Source organism: Ranitomeya imitator, chromosome 3, assembly GCF_032444005.1.
Source record: "Ranitomeya imitator isolate aRanImi1 chromosome 3, aRanImi1.pri, whole genome shotgun sequence".
In the NCBI taxonomy this organism is placed as follows: Eukaryota; Metazoa; Chordata; class Amphibia; order Anura; family Dendrobatidae; genus Ranitomeya; species Ranitomeya imitator.
The window spans coordinates 633,735,789-633,758,260 of record NC_091284.1 but is presented as its reverse complement, the minus strand read 5'-3'; the positions used below and the strand labels follow the sequence as shown (position 1 = coordinate 633,758,260).

Here is a 22,472-nt window from a genome sequence, read left to right as displayed (position 1 = left end):
CTAACCCTACCCCTAACCCTACCCCTAACCCTACCCCTAACCCTAAGGGATCCTAACCCTACCCCTAACCCTACCCCTAACCATAAAGGGGTTAGGGGTAGGGTTAGGATCCCTTAGGGTTAGGGTTAGGGGTAGGGTTAGGGGTAGGGTTAGGGGTAGGGTTAGGATCCCTTAGGGTTAGGGGTAGGGTTAGGGTTAGGATCCCTTTATCACCTTTACGTTGGGTGGTGGCATATTAGTGTGTTTTCAGTGTTTTTAATAAAAAAAGCATGCGTTTTTAACGCAAAAAACGCATGCACCAAAAAACGCATGCGTCCCCATTGACTCCAATGCATTTTTTGACACAAAAAAACGCATGAAAACGCATGCGTTTTTTTTTTGGTCCAAAAAACGCTGATAAAAATACTACAAGTAGCATTTTAGAAAAAAAACGCATGCAGTAAAAAAACGCATGCGTTGCAAAACGTGACCAAACGCATACACAAAAAAACGCATGTGTTTTTAATGTTAAATATAGGGGAAAAAAACGCATGCGTTTTTTTGAAAAAAAACGCTGCAGACAAAAACGTAAGTGTGAAACCAGCCTAACATAGACATTAATAGGTTTTTTTTGCCGCGAAAAAACACATGCTTTTTTTGCGGCAAAAAAACGCAGCAAAAATTACTACGTTGCATTTCTGCAACAACGCATGCAGAGAAAAAACGCATGCGTTGCAAAAACGCGTCAAAACGCATGCAAAAAAAGCATGCGTTTTTTATGTTAAATATAGGGGAAAAAACGCATGCGTTTCTTTGCATTTTTTTACCACAAAAACGCCAAAAAAAAAACGCAAATGTGAAACCAGCCTAACATCCCTGAAACATAGGGGCGCAGCGACTCAAACATGTCATTCGAACACCCGCGGTACTCAGTATCACTAGTGCTGAGCACTGCTTTCCATGATGGCTACAGAGTTAGATTTGCTCTGTGCGCCTTTCATCAGTATGACCTGGTTGTATTTTTCTTGTAATAGCAGAATGTGCCGTGGCAAATACAGAGATAACAAAACCCATATTGACTTCTTAGGGAAGAATGAGGTGTGCATTGGGTATATGATAGAGCAAACTGAAAACGTTAGTAAAAATACCAATGTCAGACAGTATGAAAGTATGCTTAGTCCTAAAACTAATATTAGCCTTCTACTTGGAACCATTTCTACACAATACTCAGACAGATCACAAACTCGCTCATGTGTCTGAGCCCCTTAGGCTTCATAATGTTCCACCAACTAAAAAGAAAAAATCAGATAGCACTTCAGTTTATGAGCCGCATCTGACAGCCGAGAGATGAAATGAAAACCACAGCACAAAGGTTTACAGGGATCTCGTAGAATGAAGATGAGCCCATGCCAGAACCTGACAGCAAGGTTCAGAAGCAGCCACAGAAACGGGCCCGCTCTAATGCTGATGTTACAGCGGAGGACATAGACACCACAGCGCGCAAACAGCAGAGCTACATAGTTACCGTACATAGATACCCAGGTAGAATAAAGTGCTAGGTCCATCAAGTTCAACCTTACCCCACCAAATGTACATTTCTCACTGATTTAACTATAACCCGCAATGTTTTCTAAAAGCTGTTATACAGTCTGCCATTACTACCTCCAGTGGACGGCATTCCACAGTATGACTGCTCTAACTGTAAAGAACCCTTTCCTGTTAAGCTGCTGGAATCGCCTTTCTTCCACCTGTTATGAGTGCCCTAGTATAGTCTTTGGAAGGAATAAGTCATGTGCCAGTGTTTTGTACGGACCATACTCCTTATTTATACATGTAAATGAGAACAATGAGGTGTCTTTCTTTCAAGCTAAAGAAGCCCAACTTTTCCAACCTCTCCTTATATGAGAGGCCTTCCATCCCTTATATTAATCTGTCTGTCCGTCTTTGAACTGATTCTAACTTCGGAATATCCTTTTAAAAATGTGGAGCCCAAAACTGGATCCCATATTCTAGATGTGGCCTCACCAGTGATTTATAAAGTGGTAACAACACGTTGGGATCGCGGGATTTTATCTCTTCTTTTATATATCCCAAAATCTTGTTTGCTTTAGCAGCTTGTTTGTATGTGCAGCACTAGGATTACTCCGTCCTAGGTACATTACTTTACATTAAATCTCATTTGCTAAGTGTTCCCCATTCCCTCATCTTATCCAGATCGTTTTGCAATATTGTAATGTCAAGATCAGATTTTAATATCCTACATAGTTTGGTAGGATATATCAAGACTGATACTTTACTCTCAGTCCCATCCACAAGGTCATTAACAAAGAGGTTAAAAATAATTGGTCCTAGTACAGATCCCTGCAGTCCCCACTGCTCCCAGTACAGATCCCTGCGGTCCCCACTGCTCCCAGTACAGATCCCTGTTGTCTTCACTGCTCCCAATACAGATCCCTGTGGTCCCCACTGCTCACAGTACAGATCCCTGTGGTCCCCACTGCTCACAGTACAGATCCCTGTGGTCTTCACTGCTCCCAATACAGATCCCTGTGGTCTTCACTGCTCCCAATACAGATCCCTGTGGTCCCCACTGCTCCCAATACAGATCCCTGTGGTCCCCACTGCTCACAGTACAGATCCCTGTGGTCCCCACTGCTCCCAGTACAGATCCCTGTGGTCCCCACTGCTCACAGTACAGATCCTGTGGTCCCCACTGCTCCCAGTACAGATCCCTGTGGTCCCCACTGCTCCTAGTACAGATGCCTGTGGTCCCCACTGCTCCCAGTACAGATCCCTGTGGTACCCCACTGCTGGCTATATCCCATTTAGAGAACATACCATTTATGACGGCTCTTTGTTTCCGGTCATTTAGCCAATTCCTTACCCATCTGCATATATTTCCCCCACTCCCTGCCTCAGTAGCTTCAGTATAAGGCTGTTATATGCATTAATGGAACAAAGATCAGTTATTGGCTAATAAGATGATGTACCATATTTTTCGATTTACAAGTACCGTAATTAAAACTCAGTATTTATTATCACTCCACCAATCTGCTGGATCCCAAGTATCCGCCCGAAAAAGCAAATGCAAAAGACAAACACTCAAAAGGATCAAACTTTTCTGGAGAGGGCTAAAAATATCTTTATTTAAATAGAATTAAAAGCATGTTACACTATGTGTTTGCCCTCCTATTTTTCTGCGTAAATTACATAAGAACAAGAACAGAAAAAGGTGGGTACACCTGGATACATAGGTAATATTTCTATATTCTATAAATTGTATACACGGCTGAAAACATTAATATATATGTGCAGTACATAGTACCAAAAGGTATCAAAGTTTAGCTGTGTATGTATGCCATGGTTAGAAACCATATAGAGGGAACACTATACAATTATAAATTTAAATGCTGGTTAAAGTACAAATGAAGTAAAGTGCAAGTGCAATAAAACAGAACCCAAAATGGTTAGAAAAACACCATGAAATATACTTCAATATGTAAGGTTGTTTTCAATATAATGGAATTCTAGCCATGGCAAATGCACATAGCTAAACAACATTAAATGCAACATGTAAAGACAGATAACGTGAGGTATATTATCGCAAAGTGCAGATATACAGGTGCCCACCACACCCATAGTGCGTTTAGCTTGAAAAACTTTGTCCAGGTGTCAAAGCTTTTCAAGCAAAACGCGCGTTGGGTGTGTTGGGCACACAAATACGAAAAAATAGAATATAATACATATATTTATATATGGATTTAAAAAAAAAAATGAAGAAACAAAAAAATATGAAGGTTAAACCAGGGATTCAAGCTTCAGGAGGCTAATTTGCATATTCCAGGTGCCTTCGGGGAGAAGCGAAGTCTCCCTAAGCTAGAAGATCGTTGGGTACAGCCGGGACCAGCTGCTTCGAAAGCATCACCAAACCAGAGATTCAAGCTTCAGGAGGCTAATTTGCATATTCCAGGTGCCTTCTGGGAGAAGCGAAGTCTCCCTAAGCTAGAAGATCGTTGGGTACAGCCGGGACCAGCTGCTTCGAAAGCATCACCAAACCAGGGATTCAAGCTTCAGGAGGCTAATTTGCATATTCCAGGTGCCTTCTGGGAGAAGCGAAGTCTCCCTAAGCTAGAAGATCGTTGGGTACAGCCGGGACCAGCTGCTTCGAAAGCATCACCAAACCAGGGATTCAAGCTTCAGGAGGCTAATTTGCATATTCCAGGTGCCTTCTGGGAGAAGCGAAGTCTCCCTAAGCTAGAAGATCGTTGGGTACAGCCGGGACCAGCTGCTTCGAAAGCATCACCAAACCAGGGATTCAAGCTTCAGGAGGCTAATTTGCATATTCCAGGTGCCTTCGGGGAGAAGCGAAGTCTCCCTAAGCTAGAAGATCGTTGGGTACAGCCGGGACCAGCTGCTTCGAAAGCATCACCAAACCAGGGATTCAAGCTTCAGGAGGCTAATTTGCATATTCCAGGTTCCTTCTGAATTTTTGCCTGTAGGACATTATTGCAAGAGAGCTTGGCTGAGTAGATTACACAAGAAGGAAAACACACAGCAAGTCAGCAGGATCTAGGAGCAACATGGCAGATGTGACAACCTACATGGTGAGCTGCAGCATGTGCTACATGTTCACAGATCGACCAGAAGAAGAATCCAATTTCACCTGTCAGAAGTGTAGACTAGTGGCCCTTTTAGAAGAAAAGGTGCGGGGTCTGGAAGAAAGAATAGCAACTTTGAAACTCATCAAAGAGAATGAAGACTTTCTAGACAGAACAGAAGCATCTCTACTGGTCACAGAAGGTGCAAAAAGTGTCAGAGAACCTCCAAAAGCAGATGAGTGGAAGCATGTGACCAAAAGAAGCAAGAAGACCATGGAGAAATCACCAACCACACAACTGAAGAACCGATATCAAATCTTTGTAGAGGATGAAGATGGCACACCTAAGAATGAAGCAATACCAGCAAGCAAAAAAGAAAAGGGCACACAGCAACAAGTGACAGCAAAAAGTACAGCCAAGAAGCAACGAAGAGTGGTGGTGGTGGGAGACTCACTACTGAGAGGCACAGAAGCAGCCATCTGCAGACCGGACATAACTGCAAGAGAAGTATGCTGCCTTCCAGGTGCGATGATCAAGGATGTGACCGATAGGATACCAAAGCTCTTCAGCTCCAAGGACGTCCACCCATTTCTTCTGATACATGTTGGCACCAATGACACGGCAAGGAAGGACCTACCGACAATCTGCAAGGACTTTGAAGAGTTGGGGAAGAAAGTAAAGGAACTGGATGCACAGGTAGTTTCTTCTATCCTTCCAGTAGACGGGCATGGCACCAGGAGATGGAACAGGATCCTTGATGCAAACAACTGGCTAAGACGATGGTGCAGACAACAAGGATTTGGATTCCTGGACCACGGTGTGAATTACTGGTATGATGGACTCCTCGCCAGAGACGGACTACACCTCAACAAACCTGGGAAACACACATTCGCCAGAAGACTCGCTACACTCATCAGGAGGGCGTTAAACTAGAAGAAGAGGGGACGGGAAGAAAAACATTAGACTCGAACAAAGACGACCCAGGAAAACATACTCAGAAGGGAGGTAAGAACATTTCTAAAACAATCCACAGTGAGGAGATTGGAACAAAACAAAATCCTCTAAACTGCATGCTCGCAAACGCCAGAAGCCTGACAAACAAGATGGAAGAACTAGAAGCAGAAATATCTACAGGTAACTTTGACATAGTGGGAATAACCGAGACATGGTTAGATGAAAGCTATGACTGGGCAGTTAACTTACAGGGTTACAGTCTGTTTAGAAAGGATCGTAAAAATCGGAGAGGAGGAGGGGTTTGTCTCTATGTAAAGTCTTGTCTAAAGTCCACTTTAAGGGAGGATATTAGCGAAGGGAATGAGGATGTCGAGTCCATATGGGTTGAAATTCATGGAGGGAAAAATGGTAACAAAATTCTCATTGGGGTCTGTTACAAACCCCCAAATATAACAGAAACCATGGAAAGTCTACTTCTAAAGCAGATAGATGAAGCTGCAACCCATAATGAGGTCCTGGTTATGGGGGACTTTAACTACCCGGATATTAACTGGGAAACAGAAACCTGTGAAACCCATAAAGGCAACAGGTTTCTGCTAATAACCAAGAAAAATTATCTTTCACAATTGGTGCAGAATCCAACCAGAGGAGCAGCACTTTTAGACCTAATACTATCTAATAGACCTGACAGAATAACAAATCTGCAGGTGGTTGGGCATTTAGGAAATAGCGACCACAATATTGTGCAGTTTCACCTGTCTTTCACTAGGGGGACTTGTCAGGGAGTCACAAAAACATTGAACTTTAGGAAGGCAAAGTTTGAACAGCTTAGAGATGCCCTTAATCTGGTAGACTGGGACAATATCCTCAGAAATGAGAATACAGATAATAAATGGGAAATGTTTAAGAACATCCTAAATAGGCAGTGTAAGCGGTTTATACCTTGTGGGAATAAAAGGACTAGAAATAGGAAAAACCCAATGTGGCTAAACAAAGAAGTAAGACAGGCAATTAACAGTAAAAAGAAAGCATTTGCACTACTAAAGCAGGATGGCACCATTGAAGCTCTAAAAAACTATAGGGAGAAAAATACTTTATCTAAAAAACTAATTAAAGCTACCAAAAAGGAAACAGAGAAGCACATTGCTAAGGAGAGTAAAACTAATCCCAAACTGTTCTTCAACTATATCAATAGTAAAAGAATAAAAACTGAAAATGTAGGCCCCTTAAAAAATAGTGAGGAAAGAATGGTTGTAGATGACGAGGAAAAAGCTAACATATTAAACACCTTCTTCTCCACGGTATTCACGGTGGAAAATGAAATGCTAGGTGAAATCCCAAGAAACAATGAAAACCCTATATTAAGGGTCACCAATCTAACCCAAGAAGAGGTGCGAAACCGGCTAAATAAGATTAAAATAGATAAATCTCCGGGTCCGGATGGCATACACCCACGAGTACTAAGAGAACTAAGTAATGTAATAGATAAACCATTATTTCTTATTTTTAGTGACTCTATAGCGACAGGGTCTGTTCCGCAGGACTGGCGCATAGCAAATGTGGTGCCAATATTCAAAAAGGGCTCTAAAAGTGAACCTGGAAATTATAGGCCAGTAAGTCTAACCTCTATTGTTGGTAAAATATTTGAAGGGTTTCTGAGGGATGTTATTCTGGATTATCTCAATGAGAATAACTGTTTAACTCCATATCAGCATGGGTTTATGAGAAATCGCTCCTGTCAAACCAATCTAATCAGTTTTTATGAAGAGGTAAGCTATAGGCTGGACCACGGTGAGTCATTGGACGTGGTATATCTCGATTTTTCCAAAGCGTTTGATACCGTGCCGCACAAGAGGTTGGTACACAAAATGAGAATGCTTGGTCTGGGGGAAAATGTGTGTAAATGGGTTAGTAACTGGCTTAGCGATAGAAAGCAGAGAGTGGTTATAAATGGTATAGTCTCTAACTGGGTCGCTGTGACCAGTGGGGTACCGCAGGGGTCAGTATTGGGACCTGTTCTCTTCAACATATTCATTAATGATCTGGTAGAAGGTTTACACAGTAAAATATCGATATTTGCAGATGATACAAAACTATGTAAAGCAGTTAATACAAGAGAAGATAGTATTCTGCTACAGATGGATCTGGATAAGTTGGAAACTTGGGCTGAAAGGTGGCAGATGAGGTTTAACAATGATAAATGTAAGGTTATACACATGGGAAGAGGGAATCAATATCACCATTACACACTGAACGGGAAACCACTGGGTAAATCTGACAGGGAGAAGGACTTGGGGATCCTAGTTAATGATAAACTTACCTGGAGCAGCCAGTGCCAGGCAGCAGCTGCCAAGGCAAACAGGATCATGGGGTGCATTAAAAGAGGTCTGGATACACATGATGGGAGCATTATACTGCCTCTGTACAAATCCCTAGTTAGACCGCACATGGAGTACTGTGTCCAGTTTTGGGCACCGGTGCTCAGGAAGGATATAATGGAACTAGAGAGAGTACAAAGGAGGGCAACAAAATTAATAAAGGGGATGGGAGAACTACAATACCCAGATAGATTAGCGAAATTAGGATTATTTAGTCTAGAAAAAAGACGACTGAGGGGCGATCTAATAACCATGTATAAGTATATAAGGGGACAATACAAATATCTCGCTGAGGATCTGTTTATACCAAGGAAGGTGACGGGCACAAGGGGGCATTCTTTGCGTCTGGAGGAGAGAAGGTTTTTCCACCAACATAGAAGAGGATTCTTTACTGTTAGGGCAGTAAGAATCTGGAATTGCTTGCCTGAGGAGGTGGTGATGGCGAACTCAGTCGAGGGGTTCAAGAGAGGCCTGGATGTCTTCCTGGAGCAGAACAATATTGTATCACACAATTATTAGGTTCTGTAGAAGGACGTAGATCTGGGTATTTATTATAATGGAATATAGGCTGAACTGGATGGACAAATGTCTTTTTTCGGCCTTACTAACTATGAAGGTTCGAACCAGCCTCGCTTTCCCCCAATAAAAATAATACAAAAAATACACAACGTAGTATTACCGGGTCTGTGGGGGGGTTTAACGCAAACATAGACCTGAATGGGTGAGGGTCATCTAATTTATGGATGAAATTACTGCACGATTGAATCTTCTTGCAAAAAAGATTGTGTCAGTGAAAAAATTCACCCATCTGCACTACCGCACTAAATAATATTGACTAGTGCAGAACTCGGACAGAAATTACGGTGGTGTAAACGAGCCCGAAAAGAAGAATTTGTTGACACTTAAATCAAGTGGAAGCTTATTCAACGAGTTTCTGAATCTGCTCCTAATTCCTCATGAAAAACTACCCTGAGTAAATTCAGAAAAGACTGGAGACTAACGCAAGGCTGTTAAGGAGAAACCTACTCCAAAAGTTAATGTCTAGGAGCAAGCAGTTGTCGTCTAAACAGGCACTTTTTTTTTTTTAAACCTTCCAAAGTAGTTGCCGATTCCTGAAAAAACTGGCGGCTAAAGCAACATTTCATGACTCGGATTTTAATAAGTGTTTTGGGGGTCTGACACTCCATAATTCACCTATTCCCAGCACCACCAGTGGCCAGGTGGAATCAGCACAGCTCTGAAAAATGTTTAGTGGCCGCTGCTGGGGGCCGCAGACCTGCTCCTATCATTAGAAGTCATGCGAGTAGGAGCTGATCTGAAGCAGTGACAACCAAACCTTCATCAGAGCTGTGCTGTTCAGCTATGCTACTGATTACACCTGGCAACTCGGGGAGCTGATAGCTTCTCTGTGTGGGGTACAGAGCGTCAGACGCCCATTATCTGATGCCACTGACCTATCCAAGAAGTCATCATTACCACAATAGTAAACCAACCCCTTGTAAAACATGTGATATATCAGAAGCCTTGATTAGCAGTGGTCTAGGTGCTGGGACCCTTATCAATCGTTGAAGTGAGCTTAAAGGTACCTTCACACTAAACGACGCTGCAGCGATCCAGACAACGATCCGGATCGCTGCAGCGTCGCTGTTTGGTCGCTGGAGAGCTGTCACACAGATCGCTCTCCAGCGACCAACGATGCCGGTAACCAGGGTAAACATCGGGTTACTAAGCGCAGGGCCACGCTTAGTAACCCGATGTTTACCCTGGTTACCATCCTAAAAGTAAAAAAAACAAACGCTACATACTTAACTACCGCTGTCTGTCCCCGGCGCTGTGCTTCTCTGCTCTGGCTGTGAGCGCCGGGCAGCCGGAAAGCAGAGCGGTGACGTCACCGCTCTGCTTTCCGGCCGCTGTGCTCACAGCCAGAGCAGGAGGAGTGCCGAGAAGCTGAGCGCCGGGGACAGACAGCGGTAGGTAAGTATGTAGCGTTTGCTTTTTTTACTTTTAGGATGGTAACCAGGGTAAACATCGGGTTACTAAGCGCGGCCCTGCGCTTAGTAACCCGATGTTTACCCTGGTTACCAGCGAAGACATCGCTGAATCGGTGTCACACACGCCGATTCAGCTATGTCAGCGGGAGACGACCAAAGAAAGGTCTGGCCCTCTAGCCCCGACCAACGACATCACAGCAGGATTCTGATCGCTGCTGCCTGTCAAACTAAACGATATCGCTAGCCAGGACGCTGCAACGTCACGGATTGCTAGCGATATCGTTTAGTGTGAAGGTACCTTTACTCTCCACTCAGATACATGGTTAGTAGTTTATGGTCTCCATCTTTTAAGACCCTGCACACATCTAACCCAGCAATCAAGAAGCAGAGGAGCAGAAGCACAGGGGTGCAGCGCTCGGCTAAGCACTTCTGCTCTTTTCTTTCTGTGATAAATGGGATTTTCAACACCAAGACTGTCTAGGAACTCCAATGTCTGACGTCACTACAGCATCACTAAAGTCTTACAAAAGGCAGCTACAGGAAACCGAAATGCAGCCATTTTTGTTAAATGTAAATCTAGGAGCGGATCTAAAATGGATGATAGGATATGCCTATGTGAGTCCTGCAGAAAACAAGAGTTACCAAGCAGCAAGCAATCGTGACATGAACAGCAGGGGGGATTACAGACCTGCAGCTGGACGATGTGGTGTTGGAGACCACCAACAATTGGGCTAAACCTGGCAATGCCCTTTTCTTCGGCAGCTGTGGTTATTGCTTCCAAGACTTTCTCAAGACTAAAAGGCAACAGGATACATCACCGTGAGAGATAAAAGTGTCATCATAACAAACAACCAACACAAAAACTCAAAATCAATTTATAACACTAAAAAAGTATAAACTTAGCAGATTGCTGCAAGGACACAGCAAAGTTTATGATGACAGCGTTGTTTGTTATCGTCCTGTTTCAGTATTCTTCATAAATTCACCAAATCTAATTAAATCACTTCAAGCAGATGGCTCGGAACAAAGAACATAAGAAATCCCAATTCTCTCCTGAACAGAAGTGAGGAAAAATATTTATTGCATGTTAACAGTGTACTTCTGTCCTGTAAGAGATACACTCCCAAACAAGACGTAATTAATTCCCTTCTCGGAGGTAAGACCCGGGCACGTGGCTGCGGAATATCTCCCCGATGACGGGAGGCAATTACAGTCTCATTTTTATTGATGAGAACACATTAACTTGTAACTATTAACAAAATTAAGAAAAAAAAATTTGAGAAAATTATATTCCTATTTACAGCAAATATCTTGAATGCAAACCAACGCGGTGCCTCATCAATAAGCGTGCTAATGAAATGCGCCACAAGACATGGCTGTGAATAAATATTTGGATATGACAAAGCCCGATCCCAACGCAGCTGTCAGAGCCGAGACGCGGCATAACGCTAATGGACCAAGAAGCAAAGCACTTACATGTTCTCCTCTCCAACAATGCATATAGCAGACAGCAGCTTCACCACATCCGTCATCATATTGGCCTGCTTGGGGTCCATGGCTCTGGCCAATAACAAAAGACTCCTTTCTTCTCCCATGATCCTTTCTAATCCATACTGCAAGTAAATATTACAGGAATGTAGTAATAAATGATAGCATACACATGTTTATCTTAGAATGTCATGGCTACGCCACAATATTCGGATCCGGCTTACTCTCCGCATACTTACCGTGCAGATAGCTGCGGCGCAACCCCTACAACCGGAGGACCATAGAGCGGTACTGACCGACCCTTACCAAGGATATATCCGTGTCATTACCCATTACAGAGAACGGACACTTGTTTCTTTTATTAATTACTGATCAGCCTTCATTATTATTAGGGCTCGCTCACAGCGAGTAGCCAGCGCACAAGTCAGACGACTGCTATCCGATGTTTCATCTGATAACGCTCCCTCCAATCTCATAACATGGAGCAGTCCCGACTAGCATTTTTTTTTTCTTATGCAGCGTTGGCATGAGGAAAAAAAATTGCTGCATGCTGCAATTGGCAGTGTATATCGGATGGCACGCACCTATACAAGTCTATGGGTGCATGCATAACATCAGACGGCACTCGGTTGTCATCTGAGTGCAGTCATATATATGCCAACTCACACTATGGAGAAGATGCAGAAATTAAGTTCTCCATCTTTTCCAAACCTCTGATCAAATTCTTGCATGCAAGAAAATAGTATCATAGTAAAATGACACTCAGCTCATGCTCGCAGCAGAATTTAAGCCAAGGGTCATTTGCATATAGCATTCGATTGTCTCGCTATGCGCGAGTCTGAACGCACCCTTATCCTTATTATGCCTCCTCCTGTCACTAACATTATGCTGAGAGTGCTGGCTTTCCTGCCTACTTCATTCTGTCTTAGCAGCGCATTGGAACTGCAGGATTAGCAAAGATCCGCACTCAGAAAATGATCTTCACTGCGCTCCTCCTCCACGCCCAGACACTACTCCCATCCGTGGACGGATGACAGTTATGCCAATCCAAATTGGTTACTAAGCAGAATGAAGGATGCAGACAACCAGCGCTCAGCACAGAGATAGATAGAAGCCAAATAATGGAATTAAGTGCATTGCAAAAAAATTCTGAACTTTACAAAGGTCAATGATTACATTAAAAACAAAAGATCTTGTCATTTAAATGGCATTTAGTAAAGATTTCACCACTTTGAACCTTTTTGGGGGCTTTTGGTAAGTTTATGCGATATTTTTCTCAAGCGACAAATCAGCACGTTAGAATTTCAACAGATGATCCTTCCGCTCTGCACAGAAATAAGACACTGCCAGAGAGGTCCAACTAAGCGTTCATGACCAAAAACCCCATGCAAAAACCCTAGTCCATGCCCTCATCATCTCCCGCCTCGACTACTGTAACCTCCTGCTCTGTGGACTCCCCGCTAACACTCTTGCACCCCCTCCAATCTATTCTAAACTCTGCTGCCCGACTAATCCACCTGTCCCCCCGCTATTCCCCGGCCTCTCCCCTCTGTCAATCCCTGCACTGGCTCCCCATCACCCAGAGACTCCAGTACAAAACCCTAACCATGACTTACAAAGCCATCCACAACCTGTCTCCTCCATATATCTGTGACCTCGTACTTTCCTGCACGCAACCTCCGATCCTCACAAGATCTCCTTCTCTACTCCCCTATTATCTCCTCTTCCCACAATCGTATACAAGATTTCTCTCGTGCATCCCCCCTACTCTGGAACTCTCTACCACAACATGTCAGACTCTCGCCTACCATCGAAACCTTCAAAAAGAACCTGAAGACTTACCTCTTCCGACAAGCCTACAACCTGCAGTAACCACCGATTGACCAAACCGCTGCACGACCAGCTCTATCCTCACCTACTGTATTATCACCCATCCCTTGTAGATTGTGAGCCTTCGTGGGCAGGGTCCTCTCTCCTCCTGTACCAGTTGTGACTTGTATTGTTCAAGATTATTGTACTTGTTTTATTATGTATACCCCTCCTCACATGTAAAGTGCCATGGAATAAATGGCGCTATAATAATAAATAATAATAATAATAATAATGACCGAGGGTGAGGGAGTCACGGGAACAAAGGATCTTCCCTGAGCAATTGCATGGAAGGAAAAAAAATCTAAATGGTTAAAATGTGGAGCAACGTTAGTAAATGACAACATGACTGATATGGCAAGTGGGAATGGCTTATTTAGAAATGAGTGTGGCTAAGGCCTCTTTCACACTTTCGTTTTTTAGAATCAGTCACAATCCGTCAAAATCTTGAAAAGACGGATCCTGTGGATTTGTTTTTTTGATGGATCCATTGAAGTAGTTACTGCCGGAATTTTAAGAAACAGAAGAGAGAGATTTTCCCCTGAATTGAAATCCTTCCAGGCATGCTCAGTTCCAAAAAAACGTAATCCGTTGCTGGATTCCGTTTTTTGACAGTCAGCGACGGACCCTGCGTCCATTGGCTTTCATTACAGCCAACGACGGACAGCGCTGGATCTGTCGCTGGGCGACTTTACGACGTACACAAAAAACGTTTCTATGTGCATTGTCTCCGCCCGACGGACATAGAATTTACAACAGATTTGTCGTATGACGGATGAAGTGTGAGGCCATCCGTCACAATCCGTCGCTAATACTAGTCTATGAGAAAAAAACGGATCCAGCAGCAACATTTGCTGGATCCGTTGTTTTCACTAAACAATGGATTTGGACGGAAACAAGACGACTGAAGTGTGAAAGAGGCCTTAAAAGGACGGTCAGGTGCCCAAGATCCGGCTTATGTACTAAAGGAACAAATGGGTCATGCAAATTTAGAAAAATGTATCTAAAATTCGTTACATTTAGCGTCTGGCATCAGCCACTATGATAAATTTGATGCATTTTAAGACTGGCCAGCCTAACATTACACGGGGTATTAGACAGGATTGCTCATCTGACCCGTGTGCCAGAAGTAGGCCTCACACTGTACAAACACCAAATGTATTTTGGTTTTAGTCACTTTCTGCCTCTTTCGACACTGGATCATTTTGAATTGTGCCTCAAAAGGAAGGCTTGACTACAATGGGTTATTAAAGGCACCAGACTTATATATTACATTCACTGGTGTAAAGTTTGCCAGTCAGGAGGTGGTACAAAAAAGAGAAGCGTGAAGCACATCAAGATAGATGAGCCAAATGGATCATTCAGAGCGCACCAAGTGGATCAGTTTATGCCAATCTGGTCTTTTTTTGTTTTCAGTTCAGGACTATACTAATAAATCTGCCTGACTGTCTTCAAAATAATTCATGATTCATACAATTATATGACTATTACAGAGCAAAATTACCTTGTTGTTCATGAACGCCTTCAGGCACTGTATGACTTTGTGTTGGATTCGCTTCTCTATTTTTTCATGCCTGAATTAAATTTGAAAGATTAGTACACAATTAAAAAAACATATAGAACGAATAGGGGAACCTTTATGAGCCAGAAAATAATTACCCTAATAAATATTTGTCAAGGACTATTAAAATTTTATGGCCTAGAACAGAAGCATTCTTCAAACAAGTATGAATGTTTGTTCTTGTAGGAAGATGACACTCATTACCTTAATAATAAACCAGCACAAGTTTGCCAATTCAATATTATAGGCATCATTTTATTAAATAATAATATCAGAAACACAGAGGTACAGCAGCAATCTCCCGGCTAGATCAGCCATGGATATCACAACAGAGATCTCCTCCATGCTTTTGTATGGGATAGCACAGCCCTCCTGCAAATAATGAGATAACAGGCAGTGGCATGAACATCCGTTCATGACAGTGCGGCAAACACGGGCTCGGATCGGCGGTAAGATCATTACCGCCGGTCACAAAGCAGGAGTTTCCATACTGTTATATGACAGAGCGGGCCAGCAGCTGTGACCGGCGTTAAGGTTATCTCCTGTCACAGACATTGGTTGATGAGAGAGTACTACTCTCATCAGCTTATGCCTGCCGCCATTGAAAACAGCGAGAGCAGGTGTCGTCGATGGGAGTATTCATATGCACTATATATAAATACGGTAAATACTGAAATAAAATGAAGTGGGATTTCTTCTATTCTTGATTCTTTATTTCAAATAAATGAATGAGTCTTTCTTTCAATTAAAGGACTTTATTTTGGCTGTCTTATTTCTACTCTATGGGGTTTGTAAAGGGGTATCTTACAGACGCCTCTCCAATATTAAACTGTGGGCTTGATGTGACCGGCCATAAAACAGCTGACATCAACACCACAACCATTACTCCACTTGCCACCGCACCAGGGCAAGTGAGAAAAGGCAGGCAAGGCATCAGAATTGGCAATTTCCATGACCCCTTACCAGTCTGATGATAATGTCTGCTTTAGCTTGGCAGGGTGTCAAAAATGGGGGAAACCCCACACTGTTATTTTTAAAATATTTATTAAAATAATAATTAAAAAAAACAACATGGGGACCCATCTATTCTTGATAACCAGCCATGATAAAGCTGACAGGTCCGGTTTGCAGCCTGCAGCTGTCCGTTGTGCCTGTGCTGTTAATCAAAAATAATTAGAAGACACCTCATGTCATTTTTTTTTTTATTTTTTTTTTTAGCACAGGCGCTGGCTGATGAATACTCTCACAAGCGGCGCCTGCTCTCTCTGTTATTAGCGACAGCATGCGTACATTGATGAGAGTAGTACTCTCTCATCAGCCGACGTATGTCACCGGAAGTAACCTTTTTACCGCCAGTCACAGCTGCTGGCTCTCGCTGTCACCCAACAGCATGGGAACAGCAGCTCTCTGACCAGTGGTAATAATCTTAAAATCTGCAGTAAGGTACCAGAGATATAGGCCTTTTTATTCAGTACTAATTTTTATGGTCTTTACCAAGGTGGTGTGGCTCAGAGGGTAAAAATGCAGAGAAGGCTAAAGAGAGTATCATGAGCAGCGACCCCTTGGTAATGAAAATAGAAAAAAATTGGAGAGCGGCTCAACAGGACTGGATTTTCCTTTTATTTTTCAAAAGAAAATATGGTGCATACAAAAGAAAAATTTACATGGTCGACATGACCCAGTCGACGCGTTTCGACTGCACTAGGCAGTCTTACTAAATGACATACTCATTGCCCCAGGTGGATGAGCATGGAGCAACTGGGTGAGCTGCAATCAAGTTTCTACCCTTGGCAATGAACATAAAAATTACTACTACATAAACCGTACCATATGTCAGGAACCATTTGATAGACTGAAAATTGAGGGGAGCATCAGGAATTTAAAAAAAAAGAGCAAAACCATCCACTTTTCACCCTGCCATAGACCCGCTGTAATATCAGTGATTGACACCTAGTCACTTCCTTCTTTAGTCTACAAAATGAGGCCTTGCCCCTGAAAGACAATATATAAAAGCAGTCAACTGGCTGCTGCAGAACATCTTTTAACAGTAAAGCAGAAGCGCTTTATATAAGTCTGCATCCCTAGTTCCTATAGGAGCATGTGAAGGTGGAAAGGTAAGAATAAGCACCATCTGCTGCAGCAGGAGCACAAGGTAAATGTAAGGAGGTGATGATCACAACATAGTGAAGCCTGCACGCGATAGACCAGAGATGGCCTAGAGCATAGGACATTAGTGGCAATTATCAAGAACGGTGGACAGATTAATGAGTATTTGTGGGATATTATCTAATTAGATGACAGCTTTACAGAAAGACAAATTCCATCCAGTGACATTACATCCGGATGTTCGCTGCTGCTCGCCTGCACAGGCCGGCCAGTGAGGGGGCAGAAACCTCCAAAGCCTTTCTTCCTAAGCTCTGCTATGGCCTTTTCAAGCCATCCCCCCTAAGAAATTTTATACGCTCACTTACAAAAAATAACGTGCGTGTGTATATACACGTGTAGTCAGTGTCGGACTGGGGTGCCAAGGGCCCACCAGTAACAATGACTTTGGGGGCCCACCTTTCACCTGAATACAAATATTACACTCCCCTTGTTCACAAATTTACCTATATCTCTATATAATAATAATCTGGACAGTTAGGTTAATGAATGATGAGATGCTGCTTTTTCTGTACAGAGTGAATCATTTGAATTATGCCAAGTACTGCCCATACAGTGGGGTTGGGGGCCCGGGTCTGCACAGGAGCCCACCGGGGGGATTCCCCTGTTACCCTGTGGGCCAGTCCGAGCCTGTGTGTAGTCCTATGGAAGCCTGTGACCACAAAAACATCACAGAAGCTCCACAAACTAAAATGCGCTGTATGCGGTGAATTTTATTATGGCCTGTAGGGCGTAGTCAGATGGCAACTTCATGGATTTCTATGCAGCAGTCACGCTCTGGTCAGGAGAGCTGCCGGCCAGTCCGTACATTGTGTCCCGATCTTGGCCCGGTTTATATGGCTTCTGATTGTGCCCGTTAAGTAACATCTGTATACAGTGTTTTCCAGGTCAATAAAAATGTGGCTTTTCAGCAAAACAGTGGATGAAATTTTTATGGTTATTATAATAGCACCATTATTGTTGCTGTATGCGAAAAAACCGATATAAGATACACAGACTAGCACCTTCAGGGGTCCACAATCTACAAGATTATGGACCCAGAAAGATGCAAAATTTGGGGGAAAGGGTATTTATGCAAAAGTTGTGCAACATTTAGCATTTTTGCGCTGGCTCCATCAATTTTCTAAAAAGTGGGCTGTGCTTAGCAAAATGGCATGGTCAACCGCTGAGGGTCAAGTACTATATAGCACACAAAAGTACTGCCATGAGTTGCCCAAGGAATATGTGCCAGCTCTAAGCAGACAGAAGTTCTGAATCATGGTTTTGGGTCCATGACCGGTGTTTAAAACAACTTCAGGTCCACAATGGGATACTGACTACTGGTGAGACACCCGTAAATGTGCTGCGAGATATCACTATGTCATAGATGTATGTAACAGCCCAGGAAACGTGAGCTCCACATACAGATAAATAGATTAGGCTTTCAAAGGTCCTAAAAGCACATAAAATCCTAATTATTAAGGCAGAAAAAACACAGAACTCCGACCACATCTAACGGCTAAGTCGACTTAAACACTATACAGATGATGAAATCTGGGCAGTAAGAACCATGAAATTGGCTCACTGAGCTGAGAAGCTTATATTCTATTCTTCTATCGGACAAATCTCCGTTGTAAGACATCCCACACAGGATTCTACCTATCGAGAGGTTTAAGGAATATATCTGAGAATTAGGGGATTATTCAAGTATATTGCAATTTTCAGCCAAATTCAATGAAATTGGCCACTAAGGGACTCATTTAATAAAGCTGAGAAGAAGAAAATTATAATAAAGTCGAATTGACTTGATTACATTTTGTGAAGAGTGAATTTAAAACAATTGGTGATGCTTCGAAACAGTCCGGGGCACATAACTGACATACCGAAATCTTGGCAGGGGTGTTACAAATCTATTCTCCAGAAATATTGAAGAAAAGAACATGTGGACTAAACAGTTGCACTTATTTTGTGCTCTTCCTTGTACTGCAGCTTGGGGTATGTAAGTGCATCATGCAACTCAGAAGAAGATTAAGATTATGCTTAAAAGGAAGCCATGGAACATACAGCCATACAGGGAGGCAAAGAGCCAGTGTGAGGAGTGGTGTGCACTGGGAACCATTATATAAGAATAGTTAAGAGCTGGGGAGAGGAGTGGTGTGTAAAGATGGGCGAACCCCTGGATGTACGGGTCCGGCAGGTTCGGACGAACAGTTAACCCTGCTGTTCTGTTGGTCAAAAATGACCGACTTTGAACTTCAATATTCTTTAAAATATTCAAGATGCGGCTCTGAAACCCGTGGCCGACCGACCCATCCTCATTTAAGTCAATCAACCACAAGTTTCAGAACCGCATCTTGAACACCCCAAAAAATACCAAAGTTCAAAATAGGTCTCCCCAGACCGAACAGAACAGCAGGGTTAAAGCAATGTCGGTACCAGAACAGTACTCAAACCCAGACCCAATTCACTTGAATGGGGGCCCGAACATCCAGTGCTTTCTACAATGTCATGTTCATGACAGTCCGGCAAACAAGGCTTCTGATTGGTTGTAAAATCATCACTAACGGTCAGACATCCGCAGTGCCCAAGCTGTCATATGACAGCATGAGCCCTCAGCTGTGATCGGAGGTGTAAACTTTACCTCCGGTCATTGGTGTCAGCTGATGGGACTACTGCTCCCATCAGCCTACGCCTGCTGCCGCTAATAACAGTGAGAGCAGGCGGTTGCGGATGGGAGTATTCATCAGCAGGTGCCTGTGCACTAATTAAATAATTTAAAAAATAAACAAGTGTGGATTCCCCTGTATTTTTGAAAATCAGCCAGGCAAAACTCACAGCTGGGGCTGCAATCTTCAGCTGTCAGAGTTAGCAAGGTTGCTCACCAGTATGGTACATTGTTGAGTACCGTTAAATATTGATGGTGTCTTGCTGCTATATTCCATTGACATGCAATCCGTTTAGGTCTCCCTGGAGGTCCTGCACTAATCACAAAAACAAAGGGAGGGACCTAGAGGGACCCTGTTCCTGTTCCAATAGCACGCGCAGTGTCCGGACCACACTGGTGCTATACACAACCACAGGAGAACACATGGAAAAGAAATGGTCTCTGCGCTTTAGTGGATTCACTTTATCTTGTGTGTGATAAAAGATAGGGTGATGCAAAATGCACTTCATTAAAGGGGTTTTCCTTTATTTTCCAAAAACGTCCATCACTTTAAAAAAAAAACATTCTTTACAAACGGAGAGTTTGTAAAGAATGTTTTTTTTTTTGTTTGTTTTTTGTCCATCACAATCATGCAGTCCCCTCTGCGGCTCCTGGCGTGTGCCATTGGTTGCAGTGCTGGCATCACGTCAACAGCGCTGCTGTCAATAAATGAGCTCCGCGGCTCACGCCGTCTACTCCCGCACATCTGAAGAGCTCACTGATCAGTCGCAGCCCTGTCCAAGTTACGTCAACGCTGCAGACTAACATACAGCGGGAGCAGCAGAGACGCAGCGCTGGACTTACAAGAGACTGCAGCCAGGGGGCAGGATTTATGGAATACACCAATCAGCAGATGATCCATGGAAAAACCAGCACAAATGTCTCTCTCATTCCAACCTTGTGGATGGCTGCAGGGGTGCAGGACCCCATGTTTTACAGCCGTGGGTCACTTACTTTCCATGTTATTTTGGAATAAATACTATGAGTTATAGAACTCCATATTACAATATAAAATAAGAAATGGGAAAACGCATTACCGTTTTGCAGCCACCATCCTTTCCAAGATGTCCAAGAGCAAACCAAGGCCGTCATGCCCAAAGCTTTCAACCCAACTGAAAGAGAAAAAATAATACCACATAACTATACAATTAGCAGCGTCAACATGTAACAAGGACACATTTACAGCACATAGAGAATCGCCGACGTGAGGAAATATATACAGAGCTAAAGACTTTACACGGAGCAATAACTCCATTTACACTGCAGTAATAACACTTTACAGGGTTCTAACATTTAACAGGTATTTGGTTTATTTCCTTTTATACACAGAAAGAGAATAAAACACTCAGACACGTAAGACAGAAAATATTGAAGCCGCTAATGCAGAGCGGCAAAACATGCAGCAAACATGGTCCCATCCGCTCATGTTAAATATTAATTAATTGAATTATTCTTATTCTGTACTGAGCACATTGCTTCTTGCTGACATTACAAAAGCTATATATATATATATATATATATATATATATATATATATATATATATATATATAAGTCAACACCATATATAAAGGGAACACGTGGTCTGTGGGACATATAAATAACGTCTCCTAGGAGGGTGGGGGGCTTTTTGTCACGTGGGAGCTGCCACCTCCTGCCTTCACCATCATTCTCCATGGACATCAGACAAGTCACACAAGGAAGCAACAGCTGGTAGCCAGGATGACTTCAGAGTTCACACAGACAGATGGGTTTTACCATTCAGAACCTTGGGAAAGATGAGTAACAAGCGCTAATATTTACACATGGACAATCTGTTCGTAACTATTTCATCTATTTTTATGTTTTGCTGCAATGTGGTTTTTCTGTGGACAATTCAATAAAACACTACTTTTTTTATGAGAATAACATGACATTTTTCTTTAAGAGTAACGCACCTGGTGAATAGTCCTGATTAAATAAATGTGCAAAATAAGCATATTTAACAGCTCAGCATAAAGGGGCCGACAGGGAAAGAAAAACTAAACCATGGCACAGCAGGGGATGGGATAAAAAGAAAAAAAACACACAAACTGCTAGCCATTTTACCACTGAGGATAAACTGTGGACTTGTGGCCTCTCCGCGTCGGTTACAATTGCCATAGGACTTAATTGTGGAAAACGGCAGCAGACAAGTCCTTGCAGAGCACATTGTTCAGGTTTTTTTTGCGTACTTGCTAAGGAATATTTGTGGGGTTCTCCATAGACTACAAAGGAGCTAATAGTCTGAATAAGTCTGCAGTATTTCAAAATAAAGTTTGCAAAAAAAGAAAAAGAAAACTTTTGAAGAATTTCGGTCCTTGCCAGTGTCTGCACCAGTATCTGAATATCGCACCTTACTCCTCCAGGCCATCTGCTGTAGACAATATCTGCAGTGGGATGTGGAGACCCACCGCCTGTGACATGAACGCTCCACACCCGGTCCTGACCCTAGATCCACACTTGTGACATGAACGCTGCTCTGGAGGCAGTGCGTACCCGGTCCTGACCCTAGATCAACACTTGTGACATGAATGCTGCTCTGGAGGCAGTGCCTACCCGGTCCTGACCCTACATCAACACTTGTGACATGAATGCTGCTCTGGAGTCAGTGCGTACCCGGTCCTGACCCTAGATCAACGCTTGTGACATGAATGCTGCTTTGGAGGCAGTGCACACGCGGTCCTGACCCTAGATCCACACTTGCGACATGAATGCTGTTCTGGAGGCAGTGCGTACCCGGTCCTAACCCTAGATCCGCACTTGTGACATGAACGCTCCTCTGGAGGCA

The 22,472-nt window shown here is 43.1% G+C and overlaps 1 protein-coding gene across 2 annotated transcripts in view; it reads right to left on the bottom strand.

Moving 5' to 3' along the window:
- The window catches only part of DIAPH3 (diaphanous related formin 3), a 789,152-nt gene that overhangs the window by 528,004 nt on the left and 238,676 nt on the right, over nt 1–22,472 (bottom strand). For both annotated transcript variants that reach the window (XM_069758173.1, XM_069758174.1), the window contains exons 6-9: nt 20,702–20,776; nt 14,762–14,831; nt 11,377–11,513; nt 10,589–10,694 (exon numbers count right to left, since the gene is read on the bottom strand). In XM_069758173.1, the coding sequence (XP_069614274.1) occupies nt 10,589–10,694; nt 11,377–11,513; nt 14,762–14,831; nt 20,702–20,776 (388 nt within the window). The remainder of the gene's footprint in view (nt 1–10,588; nt 10,695–11,376; nt 11,514–14,761; nt 14,832–20,701; nt 20,777–22,472) is intronic.